General features: G+C 45.7%; 1 protein-coding gene across 1 annotated transcript in view; it reads right to left on the reverse strand.

The window, feature by feature from the left end:
• The window catches only part of RMDN2 (regulator of microtubule dynamics 2), a 165320-nt gene extending 148496 nt beyond the window's left edge, over nucleotides 1-16824 (reverse strand). The window contains exons 1-2 of the mRNA XM_088477642.1: nucleotides 16724-16824; nucleotides 5195-5971 (exon numbers count right to left, since the gene is read on the reverse strand). Coding sequence (XP_088333768.1) covers nucleotides 5195-5628 — 434 coding nt within the window. The 5' untranslated portion in view covers nucleotides 5629-5971; nucleotides 16724-16824. The remainder of the gene's footprint in view (nucleotides 1-5194; nucleotides 5972-16723) is intronic.
• Between the last annotated feature and the right edge of the window lie 1151 nt (nucleotides 16825-17975).

Consider the following 17975-nt stretch of genomic DNA (forward strand, 5'->3'; position numbering starts at 1 on the left):
AGACTTTAATCCCATTGAGAACTTGTGGTCAATCCTCAAGAGGTGGGTGGACAAACAAAAACCCACAAATTCTGACAAACTCCAAGCATTGATTAGGCAAGAATGGGCGGCCATCAGTCAGTATGTGGCCCAGAAGTTGATTGACAGCATGCCAGGGCAAATTAGAGAGGCCTTGAAAAAAAAAAAAGGATCAACACTGCAAATATTGACTCTTTGCATAAACTTAATGTAATTGTTAATAAAAGCCTTTGACACTTAAGAAATGCTTATAATTTTACTTCAGTATACCATAGTAACATCTGACAAAAAGGTCTAAAAACACTGAAGCAACAAACTTTGTGAAAACCAATACTTGTCATTCTCAAAACTTTTGGCCATGGCTGTATATACACATAACTGCATGTATATCTTTATGTATGCAGCATCTGTTTGTGTCATGGTGTATGCATGCATGCCTTGTGTACAGTTCCTCACCCATGAGGAGCATACTTCTTACAGAGCAGCTGGATAATCTCAGAGACAAATGGTCTCCTGGGCTAATACAACAATTGCATAATTTTCTGCATGTCTGTCTGCAGCCCCTGTCTCCCTTGTTAAATTGTATACATATTGATATAGCCTTTCCAATTTTTAAAGTACTGCTGACCATGTTGTCCTATCTAAATAAACACTGTATTTAATGGTTGTAAAACACACACACACTTATATTAGCTCTATTCCCAATATTATAACAGATCTACCGCCATTTCTATGCAATAGATCATTAAAAAATGATCATCTTTTGAATAAAAATGTACAACATGCAGAGTTATGTGCTATTTCTGAATCTCAAGATAACACAACAGACAAAACAAAAACCTAGACTAAACAGCTTTATACACTAACCCTCATCACAGCAGCCAAGAAACAAATACTTGCAGTCAATGGTGATATCATGAATCATTATTTTAGGATATTATTTCTAGTAAGAAAGCCGGGGAGTGAACATTCATTCCTGGAGGATAAGACAGTGCATGTTTCATGGATAGTGGCACAATAATCAGCCCAGTTGTTAGGATTACTACATCTGTTGAAAACCTAAGATAGATGCATAGTGGCAGTTCTCCAAGAATACAGTTTGAACTCACTGCAGATAAGCAAGAGAGTATATTGCATCAGTGTAGTGACAAGGGGCACGGTTAATGTACCCCTTTCTTGCTTGACACAATGGTCCAGATTCAGATTTGGGAATAGAGTAAGAAATAGCAAGTAACTGTGCGTCTTGGTAAAACCATTCAGGTGTGCAGGTGGCGCAGATTTATAATGTGCAGAGTGATATAGATTTGGATGGGGTGTGTCCAAACCAGGGACGTATCTATAATGGGTGTGAGGGGCACACGGGCCCCTGGGTCCAGGGGGGCCCTGCAACGCACACCCTGCACCCATAGTATTACTTACCTCTCCGGAGTCCTATGTCGGCGTGGGGGTCCGGCGCTGTAAAAACGACAGGAAAATGGCCACCGCGGCCATTTTCCCTTTGTTTGTGCACGCGCACTACAGGGAAAATGGCCGCCACGGCCATTTTTCCGGTGACCTACGTATACTCTATAGACTCTAGTGCCCAGAGTCTATAACTCCGGCGCTGGCTGCGCACAGTTCAGTGTGCTGCCGGCCAGAGAGGCGGGGGCCCGTGTCCGAGACTGCACACGGGTCCCCTCCTCTCTAGAAACGCCCCTGGTCCAAACTGTAAAATAAATTGCAGTGCAAAAATAAAGCTGTCCAAAATTTGTGGGTTGCATGCAAAAACAATATATGTGTTTGCACCCCTTGCATTGCAACATGTCCAGGTGCGCAATTACTTGCGTTATCTTACGCTATTCCCAAACCTGAAATAGGCTTAATATGCACTATTTAAATTTTCATGAAAACAATTCCAGCAAAGGTTTCTGGAATTTAACTATTAAAACTACTTTTAAACACAGCTTTCTGTCCAACTCAGAAAATAAGTATCAAAAACAACTTCAAATTGTCTTCTTAAATTCAAATACTTCAATACCATGCATAATAATGCTGGCAGGTAGAATAAGCGCTTCATTACTAATCTGGGCTCAGGAATAAGAAGATTATGCAGGAAGTATTTGTATGAACACAAATCTCTATGGAAACCATTTTTCAAACATGAATTGTTCAGTTTCCAAAACAGTGCACGAATGATAAATAAATAACAGATATATGTGTTGATGAACATGTATAATAATGCTTGTAGGAACGTTACTACAGGGCTCGACAAATTTTTGTAAAATCTAAGAGCCATCTTAAAAGTTTAGGAGCCAGACCATCGTCCATTACCAAAATTATGAAAGCTTGTATAGACCACCACACGTGCCCCTCAACCTAGTAGTAAGCCCCTGTAATAGTGCCCCCCGTAGTAAGCCCCTTGTAATAGTGCCCACAGTAGTAAGCCCCCTGTAATAGTGTCCCCAGTAGTAAGCCCCTTGTAATAGTGCCCACAGTAGTAAGCCCCCTGTAATAGTGTCCCCAGTAGTAAGCTCCCTGTAATAGTGCCCACAGTAGTAAGCCCCCTGTATTAGTGCCCCCAGCAGTAAGCCCCTTGTAAAGTGCTCCCAGTAGTAAGCCCCCTCTAATAGTGCCCCCAGTAGTAAGCACCCTGTAATAGTGCCCCCAGTAGTAAGCCCCTTGAAATAATGCCCCTGTATTAGTGTCCCCAGCAGTAAGCCCCTTGTAATAGTGCTCCCAGTAGTAAGCCCCCCCTAATAATGCCCCCAGTAGTAAGCCCCCTGTAATAATGCCCCCAGTAGTAAGCCCCTTGAAATAATGCCCCTGAAGTAAGCCCCCTGTAATAGTGCCCCCTGTAGTAGTGCCCCCCAGTAGTAAGCCCTTGAAATAGTGCCCCCAGTAGTAAGCCCCCTGCAATAGTGCCCCCAGTAGTAAGCTCCCTGTAATAGTGCCCACAGTAGTAAGCCCCCTGTATTAGTGCCCCCAGCAGTAAGCCCCTTGTAAAGTGCTCCCAGTAGTAAGCCCCCTCTAATAGTGCCCCCAGTAGTAAGCACCCTGTAATAGTGCCCCCAGTAGTAAGCCCCTTGAAATAATGCCCCCTGTATTAGTGTCCCCAGCAGTAAGCCCCTTGTAATAGTGCTCCCAGTAGTAAGCCCCCTCTAATAATGCCCCCAGTAGTAAGCCCCCTGTAATAATGCCCCCAGTAGTAAGCCCCTTGAAATAATGCTCCTGAAGTAAGCCCCCTGTAATAGTGCCCCCTGTAGTAGTGCCCCCCAGTAGTAAGCCCTTGAAATAGTGCCCCCAGTAGTAAGCCCCCTGCAATAGTGCCCCCAGTACTAAGCCCAGTCTAAAAGTGCCCTCAGTACTAAGCCCCCTCTAAGTGTGCGGCGCAAACACACACAAGAAAACCTCAGAATACTTACCTTAGGTCAGGATCCTGCGTTCGCTGCCGCTCTTCGGAACTCCCATAGTGCCCGTGGGGGGAGCTGGACGCTGGGGCTCAGGAGTGAGCTCCGGCTGCCGCCACTCCTCGTTACTATGGGAGAGACGTCATGACGTCTCTCCCATAGTGCCCATGGGGAAGCCTGACGCCGGAGCTCAGGAGTGAGCTCCGGCTGCAGCTGCGGGGAGTCGGGTGCCCGCTGGTAACATATCAGCGGGCGCCCGACAAATGGAGCTTCTCTGCGGCAGCGGTGGGGGGTGGCTTGGAAATCCCGGTCGCCAGGACTAAAATTTTAGTCGCCATGGCAACCTGGCACCCGGGATTTGTCGAGCCCTGCGTTACTACGTACACTGATCACTACATAGCTTTAAAAAAATATTGCGGGAGATACAAGTCTTCTAAAGAATACAAGTGGAGAACTTGTCCATAGCAACCAATTAGCTTCTAGCGATAATTTATCCAGTACATTTCATATTATGATAGGTGGAATTGGATTGGTTGTTACGGGAAACTTCTCCACTCGTCCTCTTTATAAGGTTAAATACCTCTTCCCCATTGTCACAGACACGCCGTATCTGAGCAAAACTACTGTAACAATTTGCTATCAGCTATGAAGGCTCATTTACAAATAACTAAAAATGCAGTTCTATACTACTGCTTTATTTGTGCAAGTGATCTACTTGTCTCTCTACAACGTTTCATGGATGATCTCCCCTTAAATCAATTTCGTTCTACTGCAGAAAACATACATGGTGGATGCAGTAAAAACATCCAACCTACTTCCACAATAGGATAACCTCTTACACACTAACATAAACTTATAAGGTTTTCTCCTAAATCACTGCTTGGTTTATCTTTGTGTGGTAAATTAGTCATGAGAGTGTGGAGACATCAATATGATCATTATTATATGTGACAATTTAGTTTGTTGAATTTTTTTTTTTTTTTTTAGATTGATAAAAGTTTTGCTCAAAAGTGCAAAATGTGTTCCATGTTAGGGATGTGGCCTGGTTTACATCACCTCTGATCAGCCACAAAGATCATATCCTTTTACAGGCATGCAGATAATGTGTTCCCACCAGTAAAACTAGAAAACTCCAACTCTGTCCAAAGGGAGCAGGTACAAATTACCCAGGAATCGGTAGGGGACCAGAAGGGGTGGCATTACTACACCCCTTCATTGCCACCAAAGGAATGTATACTAGGACAGGGTAGAGCTGTGCCCCCTCCAGCAAACATGCCCCCCTATCCCACAGTACCCGGGCCTGTCCGATGTATCGGTGGCCCTGCCTCTATCCTATGAACTAATTTAAGTAGTCCCATCCTGCAAAACAAAATTTTATTTTCCCCAAAATTTTCCAAAATTGTAATTTTGTGCAAAATTAGGCGCATTAGCACAAACCCATATTCAGCCAACTACACCTTCACAGACACTACTATTGTGGCCTGCAGATTAATATGAATTAAAGCGCAACGGAATTTGCTGTTAATAAAAAATTATAATATGAATTATGAAAAAAAAATAGGGGCACTAGCACAAAAATAGATCCATGTTACTATGAAAAAGCATTTGTACTTTTGCACAGTGATAAGAATTATAGTTTTTCACATGCTATGACATCAGCCAAATAAATGTGATATACAAACAATGAAGCAGAGTGTAATTATTAGACAGATTAAGAAAAAAAAAAAAAGGAAAATAAAATTGTTGGCATGTACTGTTGTGACATAATAGTTACTGTATTTAAACCTTACCCTCCTTCACTCTCTGCATCCTCAGAGCTAGGGTAGTCCCCTTCTCCTTTGCCGGCTTCACTTTTCTTCCTTTTAGGAGTTCTGTGCAGGGGACTGGTCTTCCGAGCATCATTCTTTCCTCTTAACTCATCCCTAATTTGCTCTTCCAATTTTGGAATACTTTCTCTTAGAAATTTCACCTCCTCCTTGAGCTCCTCCACACTTTTCAAAAGGATTCCAAGTTTTTCCAGAATCTGCAGTTGACGACCTTGTAGGATAGTGACCGCCCCTTGGTTGTCCTCAAATTGGTTCTCTCCACTTGATGGCAATTTGTCAAGCAAGCTAGGAAAGTAGCCATGTTTTCCATACTTACTCCACCACAGCCAGGCAATACTCGCTCCTGCAGCCCCAGCAAGGACTCCCAAATATAAGCCTCTGTACTCCGCAGGAGCCATTTTTCTTTAAACTGTGCTTTTTTTCTCTTTATTACTATGAGAAATGAAAACTATTGCTCATGTTAAGCACAACTAAGAACTAAGCAAATAATGATTTTTATCGTGATGGTTTTATCAGCAAGCAGGCAGCTTTGGAATTACAAAGTTCACAGCGTAGAAGGCTACATTCTTCCTTTACTAGATTAATTACACAACCTTCTATCATGAGATAACGTTCTGTTAATGAAGGCTGCCATCAAGAACACAATTGTCGTAGGGTAGACATGAATCCGAGTTCTATGAAACACAGCATCTCACTTTTTCAAAGTCCAAAGTCACCCCTGAACTTCAAAGCTTTCTGTACCTGCCAAACAAAACAAAAAGTTAAGAGACAGGTTGTTTAGTAACCAGGAATTAACAAAATTTGATCGTGCTCAGAGCTGCAATTTCTGAAATACTGAAAAAAATAAAACACACACACAAATATCAATAAAATCAATTTACACGGTACAAAATTCAACACTATTGTGAGTTTCTATCTTTATTAATGTATATTTTTATGCAAAATATATCCTTAAGTATTTCTGTAATAATGCTTCAGATTGTTAAGTGATTGATTCTAAAACGTATAGAGCTCATCACACAAGATACACAAATATTTAATGATCACTTTACAGAATTTAAACAGCACTACCACCTACATCTTACAGCTTAATAACTTCTTCCCCTGACAGGTGCAATACAGACTGGCAGCTCCCCAGGAAAAGCATCTGTACAGAACAGCCCCATGAGCTCCAGTTAAGGTAAGGATAACAGTGGTAGTGTAGTTTTACCTGGTAGAACAATATGGTAGAATGGTGCAGGAAGGGATAGCATGACAAGTAGTATAGTGGGACATTTAATAGCATGTGCAGTACAGCAAAAATAGAGAACTACGGTAGTAGTGTTCATTCTAGCACACTGCACCTGTCACAATCCGTGCAGTTCCTCTATCCTGCTTGGGGTGTCACTCTCTGCTCTGGTGCTTCTAGCACACTCAGCTAATAGAGCAAACTGCTGAGATACAGACCAGAGTGTACTAGAAGCATCAGAGCAGAGAGCGACACCCCAGGCAGGAAAGAGGAACTGCACAAGTTGTGACAGGTGCAGGGTGCTAGAATGAACACTACAGTAGTGCACCTTGCATTACACAGCACACAAAATATCAATAAAATAACCTGCCTTGCATATGATGTGGCAAAAAAGTAAATAATGCTGTACAAACACTGCATAATAGACCCATGGACTGCATTACATTATTATTTGATGCGAATCAGAACAATATAATCAGGCACATCATCTAATGTGTTCCCATGACTGACGCTCCCGCGGATCGGCAGCGACGTAGTCACATCTGCACAACAGAACTGACGAACCAGCGGTCGACGGCATGCTTCTGGATGTGGCCACTGAACGATATGCTCTATATCGGTCTGTGTGTAGGGGCGACCAATATATGTGTCGTCTCGTCGGCCATGATCCAGAATCGTCTATTGTGTACCCAGCATTACTCCTGCCCACCTCTTTGTCACAACCCTTTTGCTCTCTCCCCATCTCTTCTTTCTCTATTTGTTTCTGAATGTATCAGACTTCCCCAACTCAAAGCCTATTAACTAAAAAGATAGTGTCAGCAATGCCATTGGCAATAATATAGTGCCCGCAAATATTGTTTAAGTCATTAACTACCATCTCTCTGGTTATGGTTCTTCATAATAGCAGGTCTGAAGAGCCAATGCTATTAATAAGTGGTTTTAGACAAAAAAAAAAAAACAGCACGAGTTCAAGCAATGAAGCCACAATGGATTCAAAGTGAAATGGTGCTCCTGCAATTAGCAATAACATAACTAATTAAACTATTTATTGCTATTTATCGTGGTTACTTATGCTGGGCATACACTATACAATTACCTGTCAGATATCTGTCCAATCTGGATGGTTGCATTGAAAACCTGGTAATGTATGGGAGCAAATGACAATCGACTATATGGTCCCAAAAATCTGGAAAACAGGCAAAAATTGTCATTCAGACAAATTGGTTAAATCAAATGAATTTATCCAATTTGACTAATCATTTTTGTCCATATTTTAGTGTTTAAGACCATATTGTCATTGGCTCCCATACATTACCTGATTTTCATTCCAACCAGCCAGATTGGAGAGATATCTGACAGATAATTATAGAGTGTATGCCCAGCTTTAGAGCAGTGAAGCCATGTGTTCAGTTAGACTTCAAAATTCAATTAATAAAATAACATGAATAATGAAGTTGTTTAAATAAGTTTCCTTCTACAGAAAGGGCAAGTGAAACACGTCAAGTGTTTTAAACTATTCATTTGCAAGAGAATATTCTGTCTGGGAAACAGCTCTCTTTTACTTTTATGGTTGGGAAAGGTATACTGTCAACTTGATTACAGCTTAATTGAGCTAATTTGGGAACTATAGAAACCAGTTTACTTACCACTCGGGTAACACTTTTTAACTGCTTCATATTACTCACTGGTGGTGTTCTGGGGTGGGTTGGTTGTATTGGCCCAGGGGGTCCCATGTTCTGGATTTGAACCATGGGAATGTTAGGGACCCAACCCGATGAGGAGGTCACCTTGGCGCAGTAGGTGGGCATGCATTTTTGACAAAAGATGTCCTAACAACCTCATTTGTACGCAATGTTATCTCAAAGAGATTACTATAATGGATCTGATTGTCAGAGTTCTCAGGCCGGGTACACACCTGCACGATATTGGCCTGATTTGGACAATTTGGAAAGACAAATCGAGCATATCATGCAGTGTGTATGCCCGATTTGCACGCTCCCGCTGTTGCAAGCGATATCGTATTATTGGCTGTACTGCACGGCCAACCACACGTAATCACATACAAGGCTGTACATATTAATGAACGACGGAACAGCAATTGTTCCATCGTTCATTAAATCTTTTAAGTGTGTCCTGGCATTCATGCGAAGTCCAGGGTGAAGGCAAATCTCCCTGAACATCGGCACGATTGCCGGTTGTTCAGGTGCGTACCCACCTTTAGTGCTTTGAGTGTGCACCTGCATTTTCTTTTTTTTTCTGTGTGGAACTACTAGTCTCAGCAAGAATCACCTCTTATTATGTTTAGAATTAGGGAGTGCAGTCAAAGGCACCCCACTTACAAGAGTCATTTCACAGTAAGCCTTTGCTTGGATAGTATAGCAGAGGGACTATCATTGAATCCAAGTATTATTATCGCTGAAATTTTTATTCCTCCCCTTATGATCCCCAGTGTTGTTGACACAATCGTTCCCTAGAAGGTGTGTGTGATATATTACGATACATTTCATAAAGAGCTTCCCAAATACCTGTTATTTGGTACTGTAAATTCTCTGAACTGCTACTATTTGTGATTGGGCACCGTTATTTTAGTAGGAAATGAATTTTCTAATTCATGTTATTTTAGAATAATCTTTTGTTAAAGGAAATGTTCTGCAATATAAATCAGTTTGTGCAACTGGAGCAGAGCTAACATTTTTTTTTTTTTTTATAAACTTCTTAATAAAATAACCTTGCGGACTTACATGTCTATGCAGAATTATTACATTAGAATTCTTATAGTGTGTTTTTATATACAGATTTGACATGTTTATAAATGTCAGCTAATAAAAAAAACAAGTTTATTCAAAACTCAAATACATATTTTTAAATCCAGAAATGTCCTGAATAACCATAACTGTTCCAAATTAATAGGAATAAGTACACTGAATTTCGAGGCATTCAAATAAACATGATTTCAGCATTGGAGTAGAAGATGAGGTGGAAACACTCAGGGCCTGATTCAGAGACGGACAGTAATGCATTCGCAACTGCATTCTCTCACGGACTGCAGTCGCTAAAATATGCTAATGCTCTCCAAAGCACAGCCGAGCATAGGGACGCCCACTGTTGCCTTCTCATATCCGTACGATGACTTGTAAAAGCGTAAACCCATCTGTACCATCAGCCGCAAACACTGCAGCTCTCCTGACACGCAGAGAGCTCTCATGCTGCACAGGAGATCGCAATGACAAAACAGTATTTAAATGGTCAGACATGCCTGTGTTCTTCTAACCCCCCGTTACCACCCACAAACGCTGACCACGTCACTCACTTTGCGAATGTTTCCTACGTACAGACGTAATCAAAGTGCAAAACGTTGTGCATGCAATCTGCGAAAATATCAGCTTTGCGTAAATCTCTGAATGAGTCCCTAAGTATAGAAAAATACACAGTATGAATGACTGTAGTACTTCTACTAGATTCTGCTCATGTTGTAAAACAGGCTGGTCAATATTTGCAATTACATAATTACAGCTTTGTAGCCCCACAAAAGAGAATTACTACAAGGAGCTTGTTGCAAAACGAGAGCATTTGTCAAGAGGGATTAGAAGTTAAAAATATGAGATATGGTAAGGACTTACCCTTGTTATCTCTATTTCTACGAAGTCCATAGGGTTCCACAGGATACCTTGGGGTATAGGTGATGACGTCAGGCATCGGGCACCATAGAGTTAAGTTTTCAGCCTCCCAGGATGCACTAGGGTCCCCCTCCTATACCCAGCCTCCGAGCCAAGGCATCTCAGTTTTGTACCAAGCCATAGGCCGGAGTAGGAGAAGGAAGAGAGAGAAAAAAGATCTGGACACACACAAGAATCACATTCTCACCAGAGGGAGACGGAAAAACCGGTGACCAGAGCAAAGCCCATCTGCAGCACAGGTGCGACAGGGCGGGAGTCCTGTGGAACCCTATGGACTTCGTAGAAATAGAGATAACAAGGGTAAGTTCTTACCATATCTCATATTTTCTACTTCAGGGTCCATAGGGTATCCACAGGATACCTTGGGGATGTCCCAAAGCAGTATCCTTTAAGGGTGGGGATGCTCCTGTGCTGAAAGGAGAATCCGCCGCCCGAAGGAAGCATCCTGAGAGGCAAAGGTGTCAAACGCGTAATACCTCACAAACTTATGGACAGAGGACCACGTAGCCGCCTTGCAGATCTGGACTGCAGAGGCACCACGTCCAGCTGCCCAGGAAGGACTCACAGACCTAGTGGAATGAGCCTTCACAGAAGGAGGAACCGGCAGGCCTTCATGAAGATAAGCTTCTGAAATCGCCATACGGATCCAGGCTGCCAAAGTTTGCTTTGAAGCAGGCCAACCCTTTTTACGGAAGCCATAGAGGACAAACAAGGCGTCCGACTTCCTAAACGAAGAAGTGCGGTCAACATAAGTCCTCAAGGCCCGCACAACATCCAAAGTGGCCTCACCCACTGAAAGTCCAGGTGAGTTAAAAGCCGGTACAACTATTTCCTCGTTAACATGAAACTGGGAAACAACTTTGGGAAGAAATTCAGGACGAGTGCGTAGCACTGCCCTGTTCCCATGAAAAATCAAGAAAGGGGGTCTTCAAGAGAGAGCCCCTAAATCAGAAACACATCTGACCGAAGCTATGGCCAGAAGGAAAACAGTCTTAGCTGTTAGCCATTTAAAATCCACTGAGCCCAGTGGTTCAAACGGCGGTCCCTGGAGAGCCCTCAGGACCACAGCCAAGTCCCAAGGCGCCACAGGTGGAACAAAAGGCGGCTGAATTCGCAGAACACCTTGCATAAAGGTGTGCACATCAGGGATTGTAGCAATCCTACGATGAAACCAGACCGACAGGGCAGAAACCTGCACCTTCAAAGAAGCAAGGCGAAGCCCATGGTCTAGTCCCGCTTGTAGGAAGGCTAGCACTCTAGACAGACGAAACTCCAGCGGTGCATAACCTCTCGGTCGACACCACTGGAAGAACGAATGCCACACGCGATGGTATATTCTCGCGGAAGACGGCTTCCGAGCTCTTAGCGTGGTTCGCACTACAGAGCTGGAAAACCCCCTGGACCTCAACATGGCCGTCTCAACAGCCACGCCGTCAAAGACAGCCGAGTTAGGTCCGGGTGAAGACAAGGACCCTGTGACAGAAGGTCCGGTCGTAGCGGTAACCGCAGAGGACTATCCATGGACAGACCCTGCAGGTCTGAGAACCAGTTCCGTCTGGGCCAGGCGGGAGCTATCAACAGGAGCGTCCCTCCTTCCTGTTTGAATTTCCGGATCACTCGCGGAAGAAGGGAAACCGGAGGAAACAGATAAGCGAACCGGAACATCCACTGGATGGACAGAGCATCCACCAGAGACGCCTCTTCGTCTCTTGTGCGAGACCCGTACACCGGCAGCTTGTTGTTGTGCCGTGACGCCATGAGGTCGATCTCTGGAAGACCCCACCTGTCCACCAGTAGTTGAAACACGACTGGGTGTAGAGACCATTCCCCCGAATGAACGTCCTGGCGACTGAGAAAGTCTGCCTCCCAGTTTAGCACTCCCGGGATGAAGACTGCTGATATGGCCGGAATATTGTGCTCCGCCCATACCAGGATTCGGGACACCTCTACGAGAGCCGCCCGACTTCGGGTTCCTCCTTGCCGATTTATGTAGGCCACGGTGGTAGCGTTGTCCGACTGGACCTGCACTGGGTGACCTTGGAGAACCCGGTGCGCCTGCTGGAGAGCATTGAAAACCGCTCAGAGTTCCAAGATGTTTATTGGAAGCTCTGTTTCTGTCCACCTGCCCTGGAACAAGTGTGGACCCGAGACTGCTCCCCAGCCCCGAAGACTGGCGTCCGTTGTTATCAGGACCCAATTCGCCACCCAGAACGGACGACCCTTGTTGAGATGGGTCGTCTGCAACCACCAGGCAAGAGACAGGCGAACCTCCGGAGTGAGCACCATCGTCTGGGACTTTAGACTCTGAGGCAGTCCATTCCATTTGGACAGGATCAGGTGCTGCAGAGGTCTGGAGTGAAACTGGGCATATTCCACCATGTCGAAAACCGACACCATGGAACCCAGTAACCTCATCGCCGAGTGTAGAGACACCCGGCGGCTCTGCAGACAACTGCGCACCCACAACTGCAAGGCAGAGATCTTTTCCCCCGTCACAAAGATCCTTTGCTGTCCGGAGTCCAATAAGGCTCAGAGGTGCAGAATCCGCTGAGACGGGATCAGGGTGGACTTCTGCCAGTTTATTAACCAGCCGTGCCGTTGCAGTACCGCAATGGTAAGGTCCAAGTGGCGTAGAAGGAGCTCCGGAGATCCTGCCACTAAGAGAAGGTCGTCCAAGTACGGCAACATGCGGACTCCCTGCAGCCGCAGGGAAGCCGCCATGACCGCCATCACCTTGGTGAAAACACGTGGTGCTGTCGCCAGGCCAAAAGGTAACGCCCGGAACTGAAAGTGGTTGCTGCGCATTGCAAACCTGAGGAACCGCTGATGGCGCGAAAGAATAGGGACATGCAGGTAAGCGTCCTGTATGTCCAATGACACCATGTAGTCCCCAGGTTCCAGCGCCAGAATGATGGACCGTAGGGTCTCCATCCGAAACTTCGGCACCCGCAAAGACTTGTTGAGAGCTTTGAGGTTGAGTATCGGACGATACGACCCATTGGGTTTCTGCACCAAAAAGAGATTGGAATAGAAACCCTGGCCCCTCTGGGAGAATGGAACAGGCACTATAACTCCAGCCTGGAGCATAGTGTGCAAGACCTTCCGCAGCTCCGCGGCTTTGTTCCGGTCTGATGGCAGACCCGTGGTGAAGAATCGAGACAGGGGTCTGTGCTGGAAGGAGAGGGCATACCCGTGTGAGACCACCTCGAGAACCCAAGTGTCTGTCGTGGTGACCGACCAACACCGGGCGAACTGCAGTAGGCGGCCTCCCACCTTGGGATCCCCCAAAGGGAGGCCCGGACCGTCAGGCCGCAGGCTTGTCATCTGGCTTAGGGGCCGGACGTCTGGTACTCCAGGCCTGCTTCCGGGGCTTGGCCAATTTTTTGGGGCCAGCCTGTCGGGGAAAGGACTGTGCTTTAGGCCTACCCTGGGCCCTATAAGGCCGAAAGGACGACGTACCTGAACCGGAAGGAACTGCAGCAGACGGGAGACATGCCGATTTGGCTGCCGCCAGCGTGGCTACAATTTTGTTGAGGTCCGGACCAAAGAGAACTTCTCCGTTAAAAGGCAACGCTTCCAAACCCTTTTTGGAATCAGCGTCCGCCTTCCAGGATCGCAACCACAATGTGCGACGAGCAGCTACAGCTGCCGAAGAAATTCGAGACGCCGTTGATATAAGTGGCCGAATCCCGGAGATTTCCGATCAACTCCGTCTGTTCAACCTAACAGTCTGAGTCAAAGGACGCCTCCAACGTATCCGCCCAGCGCTCCATAGCTCTGGCAACCCAGCAAATGGCCATAGCTGGCCGCGCTGCCCCCCCCCCCCCCCGCGCAAGGGAATAAACTGACTTTAGGCAGATCTCCACCTTGCGGTCCGTAGCATCCTTAAGGGAGGACATGGATGGCATAGGTAAAGTGGCACTCCGGACGAGGCGTGTCACATGAGAATCCACCTGTGGAGGGGATTCCCACTTAGAAAAATAATTATCCGCGAATGGATAAGCCACCGCCAAACGCCTCTGCGGCTGGTATCGTTTGCCAGGCTGTTTCCACGCCTCCTCTAAATGGTCCACCAACTGACCCGAAAGAGGAAAGACTGTGGCGTCACCCCTAACATCCTTAAAAAAGGTATATTTGGATTTAGGTGCCGGAGGAACTTCGTCCTCAATTACCAAAGCGGTGCAGACTGCCCGAATAAGTCCAGGAATATATACCTTGGACTTAGCGTCCGCCTCCTTAGTACGGAGAGGTTCCTGGTCGGAAAGTTCCAGAATCTCCCCATCATCAGACGTCACTTCGTCATCCTCATAAGGAGCAGACAGAGACGCCACCGGCCTCTTATGTGGCCGCAACACAGACTCCCCTTGTAACACATCCGACAAGTGCTGTACAGAACTAGTCAGGGAATTAACCCACGCCGGCTCCTGAGATACCGGGAGAGGGGAAATAGGGAGACTGCGGGGTACCATCAATTGCCTCGGGAAACCCTGCATGGGTGACGACACCACTGATTGCTGGGACAATCTCATATGTGAGAACGCAGGCTGCGGAGCTAACAGGCCCACCAAGGTTGTAAGCGCCTGAGCGAAACAAGCCCAGGGCGGCTCCTGTACAGATGCTGTGACCGTAATTGGCTGCGCCAATAAAAAACACTGCCGGCATAAACCCTCCGCGCTACCCTCCCCCTCCGCTATAGGTACTTTACACGTAGTACACTGAAGCCGGAGAGGAAAGTCACTTTCAGACATGATGGTGGAAAGTATGTGACCCCTCTTCACCAATACTTTTTTGTATAGTGAGAGACCACCCTGCAGCACCGCACCGCAAGGGCTTTAGCAGAAAGAGCAGGGACAGTAATAAGGCTGACAGTTAGAAAGTAAAAAGTACAGGCAGCAGCGCTAGCACAGTCACATACAATGCAAAGAAAATCAATTCCTGCACTAACAGCGCTGATAAATCAACTACACAGACACAGAGTCTGGTAGGACACAGCGCTGCATACACAGACCTGACCACAGCGGAGGAGAGGTATGCAGGGGGACCCAGACCACGATGCCTCCGTCTAGACTTCCAGCAGTGTTCACCATGCGTTCTAGAAGATGGCCACCGAGGAGCATAGAGGAGGCTGGCCTGGGGGAGGAGCGCTGCCACAGGGCCAGTCGGCGTGTGCAGAGAGGGCTGTGTGTAGCGGGGGAGGCGCTGGCTGTGAGACAGGGAAGGCGCGCTCCCCTGGCATGCATTTAACCCCTGGGACGCCGCAGCGCTTCCGCTCTGCTGCGGTCCTAGCTGTGAGCCCAGATGCCTACCAGCATCCCCGGATCATTACCGGCGTTCTGGTGCCGGCGGGGGTGTAGGGAAGACAGCATGGACGTCAGGACTGACTGTCCATGCTGTACTTCCAGATGTGCAGCCACAGCTGCATTGTTGAAAAACTTCAGGGGCTCTTCATGGCCCCCTCTAACAGGTGCATCCGACTCCGGCCGGGCACCAAACTAAACTGAGATGCCTTGGCTCGGGGGCGGGGTATAGGAGGGGGACCCTAGTGCATCCTGGGAGGCTGAAAACTTAACTCTATGGTGTCTGATGCCTGACGTCATCACCTATACCCCAAGGTATCCTGTGGATACCCTATGGACCCTGAAGTAGAAAAACAAATAGTTGTCCTAAAGTGTACAAAACTTGCTTTAAGCCAAATGTAATATGCACAAAGTGCGGATTCTTCTGTGATTTTGCTGCAGAATTTAAAGCATCTTTTTTTTTTTTTTTTAAAGGCAAAACCAGTTTGGGTAGAAAATACAAGCCTGGCTTCCCGACGGTTATCTGAGCCATAGCCCTAGTACTGTGAGGCTACAATGGTAACCAGTGTCATCACCCTATTGCACATGAAAACCATTTTTATTGTTATATATTTAAGAAACTGGAAATCAATTCAAGCAAAACAAATGAAAACATGATTTTGTCCTGAAAATAAAGACTCTTTAATATATTACTAACACACTGTATATTATATACACACACACTGTGGGGGTATAAAGTGTGTGTGTATAAATATATAGAAACCTTCATTACTATTATTTTTGAAGGTGTTGGTGTTCATCTGATATTTAAACTAGAGCAAATAATCAGAGTCCTTAGGGAGATTATTACCTGCTATACATGAATATTGCAGTTCAAGGCCCAATAACTATAGGCACCAAATGTTACATAGTAAATAAATTGTAATATTGAAGCATTATGTATTGCACCTCACAGCTCTGGAAAATAACTTATTAAACAACTTGACTGCCTCCATGTGTTAATTACTAATCATACACATAAAATAAACTGTGTGTGTGTATATACATTATTATGCTCACGTTTATATCAATGTGTATAGATTAACACCATATAGATTAATAACACCATTTAGTTTGTCTTTCTAGAAATTTCCCTGCACATAACTTATTTACATGAAAAGCTGTATGCATAGATTCCTGTAAGGCTGTGACATATCAGCAGTTACCAGGTTACTCAATGACTAGCAGGCTGCAGTGAGAACCTTAACCACTAACCACTAACCACCCACACCAAAACACCCTCATTACTCACCCACTGTACGTCTTTCACACCAGCAAGTTGTATTTGACACCTCTGTGTGTGCAGGGCAGCTGGTCTCGGTTGCTACTTAGGACAAAGTAACATTAGTTCCGGAAGAGACAAGGTTCCGCCCCTCTGACACACAGAAGAGGCGGTCTTATAGATGACACTGACACTGACAGTCAATATGTAATATACAGCAACATTCCTGAAGGCAGTGTGATAATAGCAGCAAGTGACTGACTAACAATTTCTTGGTTTATTTACATGTCATTACGTGTACAATACACAGGAATCACTTTATTTTTATTGAAGCATTAACAACTGGCCTTCATGCTTTAAGCTAAATATTTTTTAATCTTTCCCTTAAAACACTGTGTAAAGGAATAGAAAAATCAGCAATGCCATCCAGTCATAAAGTAAGTACACCTTCTACAAGTGACTTCATTTTTCTCGTACTTATCGCCATCTCTCTGTTACTTATCCCACAAATAAAACCATATCTCTTGATGTATAGGTGTGTACACACTTGCGCTTCTGTACATAATACTTCCATACACAGTGCCGGCTCTAGGGGTGTTCGACCTGTGCGGTCGCACATGGGCGCCACCCATAGAGGGCGCACCCTTCCCCAGCATCCCAATTTCAGCGGGACAGTACTGTCCCGTGGGTGGTCAAATCATGAGGTTGGGGACCCCTACTGCTGCAGGTGTGCAGCGGTACCGGACCCCAGGAGTGTGAATGGATGCTGCGAGCATGGGGGAAGCCCAGCCAGTGACGGAGGGCTGGGTTTTACCCCCAGCCTGATGTTATCTGGAGGCGTGCCATGCGGGCACGCCTCTAAATAACGCCACTTAGGGGGCGTGGTCTAATTACCATAGGCCACACCCTCAAGTGGCGCGTGGAGAAGCCGCGGGCGATTTCAGGGCGCAGCTTACCGGGACGGCACAGGGTGCTTGGACCGCTGGAGCCGGCCCTGTCCATACATTATTATTATGTACACAGAGCCACCCTAGTTACGGCCTTGGGGCTCACGATAGGCATTGGTATTTAGACGCCTATCATTAATACCATGCCGGGCTTTTACTGTCGGGAAGCCGGCGGCCGGCATTTCGACCGCTGGCTTCCTGGCTACGTCCCATTATTAATAAATGCTTTTGGCAAATTTTCAATATGAAATGGAAATAAGTACAGAAATTAAATTAAATACAAATACCTGTTGTTTTCCGCTTTGCAATTCAAATGATAATTTTTTTTGTGGCTT

This window comes from Taudactylus pleione, unplaced genomic scaffold (genome assembly GCF_031769625.1).
Source record: "Taudactylus pleione unplaced genomic scaffold, aTauple2 ptg000201l, whole genome shotgun sequence".
Taxonomy (NCBI): domain Eukaryota; kingdom Metazoa; phylum Chordata; class Amphibia; order Anura; family Myobatrachidae; genus Taudactylus; species Taudactylus pleione.